The 16,003-nt window shown below is 30.2% G+C and overlaps 1 protein-coding gene across 3 annotated transcripts in view; it reads left to right on the top strand.

Annotated features, from left to right (window-relative positions):
* The first annotated feature begins 6 nt into the window (after window positions 1–6).
* Window positions 7–16,003, top strand: part of Pcdh11x (protocadherin 11 X-linked) — a 611,215-nt gene continuing 595,218 nt past the window's right edge. For all 3 annotated transcript variants that reach the window (XM_048796549.1, XM_015506140.2, XM_048796550.1), the window contains exon 1: window positions 7–481. In XM_048796549.1, the coding sequence (XP_048652506.1) occupies window positions 41–481 (441 nt within the window). In that variant the 5' untranslated portion in view covers window positions 7–40. The remainder of the gene's footprint in view (window positions 482–16,003) is intronic.

Genomic DNA, 16,003 nt, shown 5'->3' with positions numbered 1-16,003 from the left:
GTCTGGCGCCCAGGAGAAAAATTACACCGTCCGAGAAGAAATGCCAGAAAACGTCCTGATAGGCGACTTGTTGAAAGACCTCAATTTGTCGCTAATTCCCGACAAGTCCTTAACGTCTCCAATGCAGTTCAAGCTCGTGTACAAGACAGGGGATGTGCCACTGATTCGTATTGAAGAGGGTACTGGTGAGATCTTCACTACTGGCGCTCGCATTGATCGTGAGAAATTATGTGCTGGTATCATGATGGATGCCCATTGCTTTTACGAAGTGGAGGTTGCTGTTTTGCCGGATGAAATATTTAGACTGGTTAAGATACGTTTTCTGATAGAAGACATAAATGATAATGCACCGTTATTCCCAGCGACGGTTATCAACATCTCAATTCCAGAGAATTCGGCTATAAACTCTCGGTATGCTCTCCCAGCGGCCATTGATCCTGACATAGGAATAAATGGAGTTCAAAATTACCAACTAATTAAGGTACGTTTTAAAACCACTTTTTGTTGAAGATGTTATTTCATTTTTAAAAGATAGAAAGGATCTTATTATACTTCAAATTTTGAGTAAGCCATCGCCTCAGTTTTTCAAAGTTTAAGCAAAGCATACTCGAGAAAATTCATCAATACACTTTGTGCAATTACGTGGGATTTATTAACTTTCTTTTAAAAAAATATATTCTAGTTGTAGTTGAATACAATACCTTTATTTTACTTATTTATTTTTATGTGGTGCTGAGGATCGAACCCAGGGTCTCACATGTGTGAGGCAATGGCTGTACTGCTGAGCCACAACCCCAGCCCAAGGGACTTATTAATTTTCATTGTACCTATAATCATTTCCAAACATTTGTATTTCCTTAAATAATTATAGAAGTTAGACAAGGAATTAAGCTTGGCTACTTAAGCTTGCCCAATATCTTAATTTTAATCTGTATAGTCATGACTCTGCCAGAAATTTGACCAAAATAAGCAAATCAAAGCATTAAGAATGAATCAACAAAACTATCAAAAATTTTTTTTGGTTATGTTAGATAGGAACTATATCTTGTCATTTGAAAAGATGTCAAATAATCTATATGAGGGGTGAATAAAACATTTTTATCACCAGCATTTCTGAATATGTATAGATTAATGAGACATTTTTGATGTGATTTCAAGTTAACGTAAGATCTTTAAGTATCTTTTGAATCATTAAAGTAAAATTAAATTTTAGAAAATTTACTATTAAAATATTTTCATTTTGTTTCAATTCCTTGAAGACACATTATTCAATTAATACAAAACGTAATTTTTCCATTTAGCCCCAAAGATTCAGTTTTGACTAGATTTCAGCCTGGGGAGGGGAAGAATAGTAGAATATGTGGTATCCTTCAATGTAGGTGCAGAAGGGCCACATTTACTAAGTACATGGGAAATTACTAAAAATTATCAATAGACAATAGTAGAAACCTCAGATTTGGGTATGTGAAATACTAGGATTTACTTTATTGTTCTTGGAAAATACATATAAAAGAACAAGTGTACAGCTTTCATACTGATATAATGAGAGGATTTTTAAAATTTATAAATATTCTCTGTTTACTTAATGTAAGACTATGATTGACATGACTGTTTTAAAGTATTCAAAGAACACATAAATATGATATTCTGACATGTATTATCTTAAGGTTTTAGGCCTGTAGTATGTATATTATGAGAAAACTGATCAACAAATGACAATGTATATTATAAAGATACATATTTGTTTATATGTACTGTATTAATCAGCTTTTTGTCATTGTGGCTAAACCACCTTCCCAAAGAAAACAATTTAGAGGAGGAAGGATTTATTTTGTCTTATAATTTCACATCTTTCATTCCATGATCTTTGGGCTTTATTGTTTTGGCCTGAAGCAATACAGAACAATATGGCAGAAGAGTGTAAAAAAAAGTCTGCTCATAAAATACCCTTAGAGGGCATGTCCCTAGAAACATACTTCCTCCAATTAGGTCCCACCTCCTACAGTTTCCATTACCTCCAAATAGTCTGTTGAATTATTAAATCATCAAATGGATAAATCCTCTGACAAGTTTAGAACCTCAAGATCCAATCATTTCCTGAAAGCCTCACCTCTGAACATTGCTATACTGACAAACAAGCCTTCAACACATGAGTTTTGGGGGGACATTTCTGTCCAAACCATAACAAATAAGTTCAGAAATTGAAGGCTACAAATCTCTTGAGTGAATTATTCAAGTAAAAGACATATTTGTCTGAGTATATGAGGTAAAATTAGAGAAGGGTTAGAATATCCATAAATAAGCTTTTATAGGTCAGAACCCTACAGTCCATCTCCTTATCTCATGAAATGAAAAGTATATGTGGAAGTGAGAAAGATACGGATCACAGTTTTGTGCTAAACTCTTCCTAAATATGCTACCTCCTACTTAATCCTTCTGATTTTTAATTTCTTCAATTGAAATATGTGAATGATGACATAATTCTTATAGAAGCAAAATTGGGAAGATAAGCACTAATTATAGAGTAGATATATCAGCATTAAATGTTTTTGGAGATGCTTTATAATATTAGACTACTTATAGAAATGTGAGGCTTATCACCTTAATTTATAAATTGTGTATCAGAATGGATACCCCTATTAGCTATATGATTTTTGGTCATTGATAGACATTCTATAATCTGTGATATCCAAAATGGTAGCCACTAGGACCATGTGGCTACTGAGTAGTTGAAATATGGTAGCACTATTAAGGAATTAAATTTTAATTAAATTTTTTTTTAATTTTAATAGCCATAAGTAGTTACTGGTTAGCATCTTGGAAAGCAAAGCCTAAACAAAAATAATTTATTTTGAAATTGTAACTGGAAGGCCAAATAAAAAAATGGGACCTTAGCAAATTGATCAACTATTAGCAAAAAGATCTCTCCACCTGATATTGTGACAAACATCTTCTTAAAATTCATTTTTTTGTGCAAGGAATAATTTTGTTATTTTTCCCTCAGATTAGTGAACTTTCAAGAAAATTCTGAATATTTTTGAAAGCTACTAAACAAATTCAAATATAACAAGTCAACCTGCTGACATAATTTCAGCTTTATTAAAAAGTATTTTCCTTTGACTTATGTTGAAAGTGAGTCAACTAATGACAAAAAGACAGGCTCACTATAGGTTTTTAAGATAAGTAGAAATAGTAATGCTCTAAAGTTTCTTTCTGCGTTAGAAGGAGTAACAAGCCTAAAGTAACTATACAGTATACCTAAAACACTGGGGCATCTCCATGGCCTCATGGACAAATGAACTTTTCTGAGAGCTTGTTAAAAATAATGAGAATAGAACACAAAGCATAGCCCCAGGTGAGCAGAGGGCCATGACATGGGTTACATTCACAGAATGCACTTTGACTTGCAAAAAGGCCCTATCATGAAAGTGGCATGTATGCTGGGGAAAGGAGAGTTAAAGAAAAAGAAACATGTTTTGATTCATCAGTAAACTTTACTAAATTTTACAATTTGAAATTAAGTAGGCCAACCATAAAAATTTATTTTAAAAGACCCCCTGTCTTGAAAAATAGGATGAGAATTTAATTAATATTAATTTGCTCTACTTTTGTTGAATAGATAAGAATAGCAAAATCACAGTTTATGCTAACTAGGGTAATCTAAAATGTATATGAAAAGTTCAAATAGCAAAGGGAGAGAAAGGGGGAAATGTAGAGAAATATTCGAGGAAAAATTAGGTCAATTCATAGATATAAAAGGGTTCTGCTATTGACAATATTATAACTCACTGAAATTAAAATTAGTGGTAGAAAAGATTTATTAAATATCAAAACTGTACATAATAAATCATAAAGACTTAAAACAGATAATTTATTTCTAAAATTTTAATTAATATATAAATATTTAATTTAGTTTATATTTTGTTACTTTGGGTATGCCTTATCATAAACAAGAGATGTATTATTATTCCACATTTAAAATAGTTGGAAAATGAAATTCAGAGTATTAGTATGTTTTGCTTATGATCATAAAATATATAAATGAAAACAGAATACGGTAGACTCCTAGATTTTATTAACAGATATCCCTGAGAGACGAATCATAGCCAATTCATGATACAAGAGGAAGACAGTGAAAGAAGAAAAAGAAAAGAGAGAGTGTGCAATGAAAGATTAAAGTTATTACTAATTAATTCCATCTGATAAAAGGAAAATAGGTTAAAACAAATGTATCGGTTTGACCTTTGTAAGGATAATTTTGACTTTAAAATGATATCATATTATTTTCTACAGAAAAAAAATTATCTCTAGGAATTCTTGAATTGGCAATTTTAAATAAATTTAGTTCTGACATATCCTTTTCCAGGATTTCAAGTAAAGTCATGCTGCAATGAGATGAGAATCCTCCATGATATTTTGATATAATTTCCCTTAATTTGCACTCTGTTAAATAGTGATATCTACATACATTTCTCTAGGTATTCACATATACACACACACACACACACACACAAACACATAAGTGTATATGCATATGCACTTGAGTGTATACACATAAGTCTGCACATACATACATACATATTCATAGTACACTGTACATATTGGTATTTGAAGGAGTTATCAGTCAGGAATAGGAAATTACAGTACTTAATCTCTAAAAATGTTTAGTATTCCAATGCCCTGTTATTTTAAAAGCTCTTTTTCATATTCTAAGTTTTATTGACAAGAAGCCAGCATTTTCACTAAGATAAATATACTTAAAGCACCCAATCTGACTTAGGATATGTATATAAACCACAGAGACGTACTTCTTCCTATGATTGGAACTCAGGGGAAATTAGTTTGTGTAATGATGTTACATACATCTTCATTTTCTGCTTCAGATTTCCATCTTCCCTGTCAGGTATCAGCGGTTAAATTCCCATACTGGCTCAGTGACAGTATGCGTTTCATTGTGAGAGGCATGAAAATGTTTCCAAGACTGACATTTGGGCTGAAAGAGCATGAAGATCAACTATTTTTTCCCCAGATTAGTGATCTCACCCAAATCCCCAACCTATTTCTGCAATCCCATAAACAGGCCTCATCTTTAACATTGACCTCAGAAGATAATTTAAACTGGCATAGTCCTTTTACCTAGACAAGATCGTCAGGCCGTTTTTTTTTCTATTTTAATTAAAAATCTTCAGACTTGGACTTAAAATACTAAATTTGAGTTAGATTTGTTTTGAAATCTTGGGTTAGAAAATACAAATTGTGAAAATTTCTTATATCATTAGATTTATTAATATTGATTCAAATTGTTGAGTATGAGGCATCAAATTATTTATCATGGAGACAAACATCAAAAGAACATTATTATTCTGAGAGGATAATATATTTTAACCAGAGTTCAAAAAGGTGTGTAACATAAGAAAGGAGTAAAGATTCATTAATACTATTATGGGCAGAATGTACAACAATGTGTATAACAGTGTTAGATTGCTTTACTTGATTCCAAGGGACTCAGAAGAGTTGAGTAAAATTATTTCCTCGTTTTTTTCAAGTATAAAGTGAAGTTTCACTTAGAAGTTCAAGCTTTCAGCTTTAAGATTACTTGATTTGATATTCTCTGAACTCTGTGATGTGCAGATTAACATTTTTGATCTGCGCCGAAAAGCAAAAAAGAGGACAATCAAATGCTAATGACTATTAGGTCCCTGAAAGCTGAGGTTATCATAGTGTACCTCCAGTGGGGAAAAACAACACATAATATTCATTCTTTTCATGAATGACTCTTTATTAATGCTGTCAGGTCTTATTTAAATGAGAGCATAACACTAATAGGATTAAGTAACATTTGACTTTATTCAGAAACCTGGTTAGTATTCATAGTTCAAAAATGGTTGATATTAAATATACCTGTTATTAATAGTTCCACATGAAATAATATGTGCTGGATGCTTTATATTGCTCAATTCTAGAGTATCAATTTATAAATTCATAAGTGTATAAATTGAAACTCTCAAGAACAAATTCATTTCTACATCTGATTAATTTTTCACATTGTTCACCTTAACATAATATTAGCAACTAACTATAAAAAGCACTGTTAAATTTTGTTAATTTTAGGTTCAGACTTATCAGTCCATTATTCCACTACTTACATTTCTAAGTAATAATCTTTTAATTGCTTACTTTTATGGCTGCCAAAGGTAATAACTTAAAACTGAAGATAAAATATATTTAAACAAAACAAAATTAATTGATATGGAACTTAATTATAACATTGCATTTGGTTACTCAGATTGAGCTGCTTTTCATAATTCTGGTTAATGCTAATAATCTAAGATAATCAATATTTAAGGTGTATAATTTGCTTGGCATAAATTTTTCTTTTTTGTCTACACAATTTTCTATTGAAAATAATGATGAAAATCTTATTAGGTGTTGGTAAACACCCTTTTAGTAACTGAAATATAATATTTTAATCTTAGATTTTAAAAAATAATGAGTGGGTAAAGTTTTTATATCAGAGGTGATAATAATACCTTTATCACAAGTGATGTTCAAAACAATAAGATCATTCTGGGGAAAACTTTAGCATAAACTTTTATCAAGCTCTGTAGGCTTGGATCAGTTTTGATGAATATTTTTCTGTAGCTAAAAATATAAAAAGAAATGTAGTTCCCATTTAAAAATAAAATACTACAGGAATTAATATTCTCTCATCTTCATAAAATTAATAAACTGTGGTAAATAAATCAGTAGATAATATAATAGATCACATTGATTATTTTGACCACATGTTAAATTTTACTAGACTTTTGTTGAAGTGTCTTTTAGTTTCCTAATGCAAGTTGAAGTTACTGGAGGAAGGCCAATATTGAGTTTAATTACACATCTCAGCCTAATTTTCTTAACTATTTAAAAATGTTCTTTACTAATTTATTTTTCTTGTACAGATTATATATTCACTAATCTTATTCTACACATATATTACAAAGTGTTTTGTCCATAAAAATGCTAGATATTCATTACTAGAGAGCTAACTACAACAAAACAAAGCACATACAAACACACATACACACAAAGATGCATATTCCAGCAATAAAATGTTGCAAATATAGCTGTTCATATATTTCTCATTTGATATGATATGTAGGAGATAATTCTTGATATATAATCATTAGAAATCTGTTGCTTAGTTTTTAATACATTGGAAGAATGTTTAGTGCTATTATATTTTAATTGCTGCATGCATATACCTTTATATTTGTAGGAAAAGAAAAGTAGTATGAACTTACATAACAGGAAAATAACTATTAGAATAGTGTGAACTTTGCATTATTAAATGAAATGAAAAACTTTAGTACTACAGTTCTTCAGAATATCCAACTAAATTTAAGCTTTTGTTGTTGTTGTTGTTGTTGTTGTTTCACTAGGGATTGAACCCAGGAACTCTTAACCATTGAACCATATTCCTGGCTCTTTATTTTGAATTTCTGCTGAGGGCCTCACTAAGTTGCTGAGTCTAGTCTTGAAAGTGCAATCTTCCTTTATCAAGCCCCAGAGTCCCTGGGATTATGGGTGTGCACCACCATGCCCCACTAGCTTGTTTCTAAATCTCCTATAATCTGAGATCTTATGTAGAGAATTGTGATGAACATTTCTCACCCTTTTGCTTATTTTATATATAAAACTCCATCATCAGAATCTTCTAGAATAGAATGAAGTAAAATTGTAAATAATGGAAAGCTGTTCTGTTATTTTGTCTTAGTTGTAACAGGAACTGACTACGAACATTTTAGTCTTAATTCCCATCATCAACATTTAACACAAATTTAATGAGTGACCAACATACAAATTCTTAAGGGATAAAAATATGTTTGAAAAATAACCACTCTCCCCAAGGAGCTTAATAATAGGCATTATTGTGAATGTTTTTATACTAATGATAGTAAGCAGAAAAAAACCCATTTATTATATTAAAAGAACATTTTACCTTGAATTGTTAATGCAGCCATTAAGAACAAGGGATTATTTTAAGTCTTTATATTCACAGAAATATAAAAGTCTACTTTTAGGAGATGTTTACCAAGAATATTCCAGTAATTTATGGCATTCTATTTAGTTACTGGGTCTGCAATTATGGAAGTGACATTTTTGCCAACATTTCTCTGCAAAATCTCTTTCAGACCAGAAGTAAAACATTTGGATGACAACACTAATTTCTGAGTTAGTGGTGGTAATTATATGAGTTTTTATTATCTTAATTCTAAAACTTGGTATATTTGTTTACAATTTCCCTCCTATTTAATAAAGAAAATGAAAATTAATTTAATAAGCATAAGAATTGATGAAATAAGAAAAATCCATAAGATTTCCTGAGTGCCTTGAAGAAAAGTGTTCTATATACAATACTTATTTGTTTTACTGTATAATTTAGGATTATAGTCTTTCCCAATTTTTCCAAGACCTGATGCTTTCTACTCTTTAAAAAGCTCATTTTATAACCTAAACTTAGTATTTCATACATATTTTATGATGTGTACAGAGAAGAATATGACTGCATAATTCTATTTCTCAATCAATGCCACTGGCTCCACATTTACTTCTGGATCTAGTTCAATTAAAAATGTCTTCCATTTACCTTCTTTAGCTTATCTCTCGAATCAAATGTCTCCTTTTCATTTTTCTCTGCTTCCTCCTGGCCCTCCACATGACTGTGATACTGCTAATATGAGTACTTTTTCATATACTGCTTCTACCATCTGGAATTGCTTTATTTACATCTCATTCATATGCCATTTTTTCAAAAAAATCAATTTAATTTCTTGTCTTTTCTTTTTTCATGCTGAAAACTTTTGTGTTTTCCTATCCCTTTTCTATCATGGTTGTCTTTTTGCAGCGGATTTTTTAAAAAGAGCTCAAATATCATATTTATCATTAATCATTCTAAATGAAATATATTTTAAATAACATTTTCTAGCAGGAGATTTGTTTGAATAAGCTTTTCATATAAATTAGTGTTTCTTCCTGGTCTATGAGAGGTCCAAGATAACCTCTGAAGACAAGCATTGGATTAGAAGCATCCATGTAAACTAGTTTGGCTGGGGAAACATAACAGAATAAATAGCCTGATCCCTAAGGACAATGTAACAAGGAAATATTTGTTGTCAGTAAGGAAAATTAAAAAGTAAATGGTTAACAGAAGAAAATGGTAGTCTAAGTAATCCAGGGATGCATAAATTTAAAAAAAAAACAATTTAATGGATTATAAATAAATTAAGAAGTATAGACTTTACAGGTTACTTTTATTTGAATATAATGCTTTATTTAAGTCACTGCATGGTTACATCAATTAATATGAAAGTTCACATAGATATCATGTTTAGCTACAATCAATAGTCAATTAACTTCCAGAAATTGAAATATAATAAATAAATAAATAAATATAAAATGAGGGCTAGTTATGATGTTTGAATAAACAATGAGATTATAAGATTGCTATGTAGAATATTTCATACTCTATTAAGTGATCTCACACTGCTTTTTCTCTGAGGACTTACATATTTAACAGATTTTGTGTATTTTCAGAGGCATTTAAATCTTTTAATTTTACCATGAGGAATTTTATCTTAAGTTATCAACTACAGCCATATCTCCATCAAACATATTGTTTATCCAGATTGCAAATCCAGTATAGAACTATCCATGTTGAAAAAGTAGCAACGACCAGAACCATAGCTTTACCACTTGAGAGCTACAGCTATATCCCAAGCATTTTGAGAGAGGGTCTGGCTAAATTCCTGAGCCTGCCCTAGACTTTGTGATCTTCCGGTTTTAGCTACCCAAGTCCTCACTGGCGGGAGGTTATATGGTCCTTAATTGGAACATTGTTGGCTGGCTTCTGTATGGACTCTATCTGCAGGTTTTAGTATTTTAAATATTTCTCTGAAATCTATTTTTTCCAAAAATCCTGACATGAGTTTTGCTGGTATACCAAGTTGAATGAAGTTTTACTTTAGACCTTCAAATGATGTTTAAGATAAAATTCCTAACTGGTATAATGAAAGAATTTTTATTGAACTGGAACTTTCACACAGAAAAATTATGTATTTACATGTAAAATATCCAGATCAATAAAACTGAGGTTTAAATACCTTAATCTCTTGGAAATTTGATTTTTAGAATTATTTACTTAATAGATAAGACTTCAAGAGCTGTATTCATCTAGTACAATTATACTATGAATAATTTAAGTAATTTCAAATTCTTTACTATGTCTTTTGTAGATGTTTTATAGTTAATAATCTCAGTGACAGAGCACTTTCCTTGCACATTTGAGGCACTTGGTTCTATCCTCAGAACCACATAAAAATGAACAAACAAAATAAAGATAATGTATATATTTATAGTTAAAATATTTTTTAATTTGTAGATTAAAAAATCATTTGTGTATTATACAAATATTTGTGTATACATTTTACCTCTATTTTATCCTCATTTGATTTTGTGTTATCTACTCGAATTTCATGAAATGAAGATGACCATATAATTTATCCTACAATCCAGAACAATTTTAAAATTATAGTTAAATGGGGATAACCAGAATATATAGTTATACCATTTAAAAACCTAAAATTTGTAGACTAGTTTCTTCTTTTCCATTTTACATTCCATTTCCTTTTATTCCTGAAATTCAGATTTACCTTGAGCCAGAGAGCTGCCATTTTCTTCATGACAGCAATATAGTCAACTATTACTTGCACAAATTCAAGCTGCACTCTTGTTTCATTTATCTGAACATATCTCAGGCTGACAGCTCAGCTGGCAAAAGATTAGCTTGTGAAGAATTATATGGCAGCACACAGGCTGTCATCAAATTTATACTGGGTGAATCCTTTTCTCAACTGGCATTGTTCATATTATGTAGTATTCATTAAAGATAGGTAGTCAAGAAAATTACATGGAAAACAGATTTCATTGCACTAAGAATTCCTTTAATTTTGGACACAAGATTTCCATTTTCTTCATCATTATTCAAATATATGCAGACTATCTATTATTTGCTTCCATGCACTGACCCACAAAAAGTAGGAGGGATTAGACTTCTGGCCAAGATTCTAAATAATGAAAGCTTTTTGAAATTAACTGTGTTATTGAATTTCTCTTCTACACATTTTTCTCTAAATAGTCATTTGTCTGGAGGCCATTTGAGTATAGCCTGAAGAGAGGATGAGCTTCATAACTGCTTGAACATCTTTCCAAAATAGGAATTAGGTTGTGGATAGAAGAACTTTTGAGTATTTTCTGAAGAGAGGAATGGTGAATTTAGCTGCTTGGACATATTCTTCATAAATATTTATAATAAAACAGTTTATATTTTTCTTTGTTATACTGGTGTGAGAATAATTGATACCATCAATACATGATTAAATTTGTATTTTGTGCCAGATGTGTTGGCACATGCCTGTAATCTCAGTGTCTGGGGAGGCTGAGTGAGGAGGATGATGAGTTCAAAGCCAGGCTCCACAACAGCAAGATGCTAAGTGACTCAGTGAACCTCTGTCTTTAAATAAAATACAAAATAGGGCTGGGGATGTCGTTCAGTGGCGGAGTGCCACTGAGTTCAATTCCCAGTACCCCCCCACAAAAAAATTGTATCTTGTTTTCCCCCATTCATCAGCATTACAAAGCATAATATCACCAATAATTACATAACTATTTTTATATCAGATGTTTTGTTTTTCTTCATGGAATCTTAGATTTTTCACTCACAGATTTGTATATAGTGCCTATATACTATTCTAGTACAACTAATTATTTTCCCAAAAGAAATTTAAACTTGATCAAAAAAAATACTCTACATAGATTGACTCTTTGAAGCAGGTATGATGCAGATTTCTATTTTACTTATAAACTATGTATATGAGTGTCACTTATATCTTTTATATGACATTATTCATGAAAAGCTGTGATTAAATAAATTAATAAACAAATTGTAAATATGTTTATTATGAAACTTACCTTTAAATTTTAGCAATAGCTTGAATATTTTAGCATAGTCCTGAATAAAAATAATTTAATGAAATTTAAGTAAGTATCTAGTTAATAGAGTTAATTACAATTACTACACATGTAAATAATTCTAGTGATAATAAAAATCAATTTAAATAAAAAATGTGATATAGAGCTCAGTTAGCTTGATAATCTTGATAATGGTTTAGAGTACACATATGATCTTAGAGTAATGATACTATAAAAGGCAAATCACTTATTACTAGGTTCCTTAAATTTATATTATTTTTTTTTCTTCTACCTCTTGGTGATTTGCCAAATCACAAACTGGATTTTGATTAGAGAAAAAATCTTTGTCAGAAGATAAAGTCAGCATTTACTAAATGTTTATCAGTATACTATCATGGATAGGTTTTGCTATGGATTAAAAAATGTAGCCCAGTGTTGTCAGATTTGTGAAAAATTGTGATTTCATTAAATTGGAGTTTGATAATCAAAGCATAATTTCAAAGTCTACCTGAGTGCTGATTTAATGTCTATGCTTCTTTGGGCATGCAAATGATTTATCATAGTTCCACATAATTCGTTCTTTAAAAGCCATAGTCAGTACTTTACTGTTCAATAGTTAATAATCAAATTTGAGTGAATCATATCCCTCCATATTACATTTTATTTTTCTTCAAAATACTTTAAATATTGTTCCTAGTAATTATCTAATTCAGCAAATTTATATCAAAATTCCTAAAAAGCATTCTTTAAAAATATAAAATTTTTGTAAAACTAGATAAGCTTAAATCTTCTTTAAATATACTTTCCAGTTTCTAGTGTGCTTTTGTCATTAGTTTAGATCCATGTTGTAGCATGTTTGTTCTTGGTTACCGTTATGTACAGATTATCTTGCAAGGAGGAGCATCTTTCCTCTTCTAAAAGGGTAGAAAAGAGCAAATAGGAGTGTTTATTTAGAATAGTAAGGATTTAAAAAAAATAATCTGTTCTTTTTAGTTATATATGATAGTAGAGTGTATTTTGACATAGCATATATACAAGGAGTATAACTTCCCATTCTTGTGGTTGTACATGATGTGGAGTTACACTGGTCATGTATTCACATATGAACATAGGAAAATTGTGTCCAATTCATCCTACTGTCTTTCCCATTCCCATTCCCCCACCCTATCCAGTCCAGTGACCCTCCACTCCTCCCAACCTCCTTCCTATTAGGAGTCAGCATCCACATATCAAAAAGAACATTTGGCATTTGTTTTGGGGGGAATTGGCTTATTTCACTTAGCATGATAGTCTGCAGTTCCATCCATTTACTGGCAAACGCAATAATTTCATCCTTCTTTATAGCTGAGTAATGTTCCATTGTATATGTATAACATATTTTCTTTATCCACAGAATAATAAGTATTTTTAAAGGGAATTTCAAAATGAACTTCCTTATATATCAACACAGGACTGACTCCAACAGACACTAATAAAGAGAATCTTAACAATTTACATTGGTATAAATACACTTCCTTTGAAGATTTTTGGTGGTCTTTCATACATTTCTTTAGGCAATTTTCTTGCAACTATTGGCTGTTTACCAATGCTATAATAACATATAGAGATTTTAGATACCTATAATTTTAGCTTCATCTTTCATTCCCATAAGAAAAGTCTATATATTATACTGTGGCATATAAGATCTTTACATTAATTTTTATTTAGGAATAAATGTACTTTTAATAAGTTTTTGTCACATTGTTCAGTTGTCATTCTTTAATCATAGTAATTTGTTAATGCTACAAAAAGTTTTGTGGACATTATATTTTGAAATTGCATTTGAAGAACAATTGAAGAGTTGGACATTTATAATTTCTTATATGTATACATATTCTTTCCCACATTTTAAGTTTTTTTGTCATCTTTGGTTTTAGATCTGATTGAATAAAAACGTGTATTAGAAGCTGATAAAAGTCTTATTTTTAAAACTTTAGTTGAAAACCAAACGTCAGTTGATGAAATCAAGATTTCTTCTGTTCTACACTTAAGTGTTCTGATAATTAAATTAGCAGAACTCACTTAAGTTTGAATATTATATTTACATGTGCATATATTTTTGTCATTTTTATATTTAAGCTGTTGTGTAAAATCTTAAAACTTTTAAGTGGTACCTCCTTTGGTCACAAATAGAAACCAGTTTGCTTCTCTTCTGCCCTACCATACAAATAATCTAAGTTCAATGCTTCTCCTTCTCAAAGCAGTTAATCCATCTTCATTCTCATAAAATTACATATTACTCGTTGGTGACTTCAGAATTTCTAAATATTTTATTAACCTCAAGATAAAAAAGGCTAATCAAAAATAAATTTAGTTATAGTCTGCTCACTGCCCTAAAAGACTGATGTCTGTGTAAGCTATTTTTATGTATAGATATTATTAGCTTCTCTCTCCATTAGTATTTCTCGGGGTCTTTTCTGGTTATTTGGTGGACTTTAAATATATAATTCCAGTTACATAGAATGCATAATAAATATGTATTTGGAAACAATGTAATCTTTTACTTTCAGGTTTGCAATTTTCATTATATTTCTCCAGGGTTTCTCATCCTTGACATTATTGATTTTTGTGAGTAGATAACTTTCTTGTGAGGTAGGGTAGGGTCTGTCTTGTGCCCTATCAACTAGATCCCAGTAGTACACTTTTGACCATTTATTACATTCCAAATATATTTCCAGATGTACCAAATAATAAATTTCCCTGGAGGGAACCGTTGCTTTAGCCTATCCTATATATCCTCAGGTAATAAGAGATTTTGTCTTTTATAGAAAGATTTTTGTAACTCTATGATGGATTCATGTTGTTTTGAAATCTACCCCCAATCTTCAAATGATTAATATTTTCAAATAAGAAAATATTTCAAAAATTTCAAAATAATAAGTACAATTTGGAGGAATCATGCCTAGGTGTCATAAGTGGAATAGTATTAGCACATATAACAAGTCCTTTGATAATAAGAGATTTTCATGAAGTAATCGTGGTTTGCTAAAATTTGCAACATTATTATAATTAATTTTAAATGTAGAAGTTACTTTCTTAACTATTTAATGGAATGGGAATGGGAACGTAGTGCTAAATTATAGAGTCTTCTAAGAGGTGATTCTCTAATTGTAGGTGGGATTTATGTTTCATTAATTTAAAAAATGTTTTTTCTATATTTATTCTGTTTTATCATATACCTGCAAAACAAATTTTATATTTTTTTAACATTTGTTTTTTAGTGGTAGTTGAACACAATACCTTTATTTTATTTATTCATCTTTATGTGGTGCTGAGGATCGAACCCAGGACCTCGCATGTGCGAGGTGAGCACTCTACCACTGAACCACAACCCCAGCCCCCAAAACACAGTTTTATTAGCACCAGCAAAATATTATTAAATGAGTCAGCTTCATAAATTGAATATTCATATTAATCAAATGTAAGTGTCCTTTGCTAACCTTGTTTCTAGTCTTAAAATAAAATTTGGAGAGGAGAAAATTGATACAAATATAAGTAAATTTGTTTGTATATGTGTAAAATGATTGTAGCTCAGCTAGTAAAGAAAAGATTGTTCTTTTCATAAGTAAAATCATTATTTTTAATTTGATTTAATGGTTGTATAATAGTTATAATAAATATCAAAATAGTAAATTTTGAAAAAAACTCTTAAATTGTTAATATGGATAAGAAATGATTAAATTAACCTCTATTAGAATTAGGCGAACTCTAGATAGGGCAGAGTTCTTGGGAGGGGGCATGGAATTATAAATGATGGTGGAATGTGATGATCATTATTATCCAAAGTGCATGTATAAAGACATAAATTGGTGTGAATATACTTTGTATACAGCCAGAAATATGAAAAATTGGGCTCTATATGTGTAATAAGAATTATAATGCATTCTGCTGTCATATATAAATAAAAGAAGAATAAGACAGACATATGACTATATATATATATATATATATA

The sequence above is a fragment of the Marmota marmota genome, unplaced genomic scaffold, assembly GCF_001458135.2.
Source record: "Marmota marmota marmota unplaced genomic scaffold, marMar, whole genome shotgun sequence".
In the NCBI taxonomy this organism is placed as follows: Eukaryota; Metazoa; Chordata; class Mammalia; order Rodentia; family Sciuridae; genus Marmota; species Marmota marmota.
This window is presented reverse-complemented; position numbering and strand designations above follow the sequence as displayed.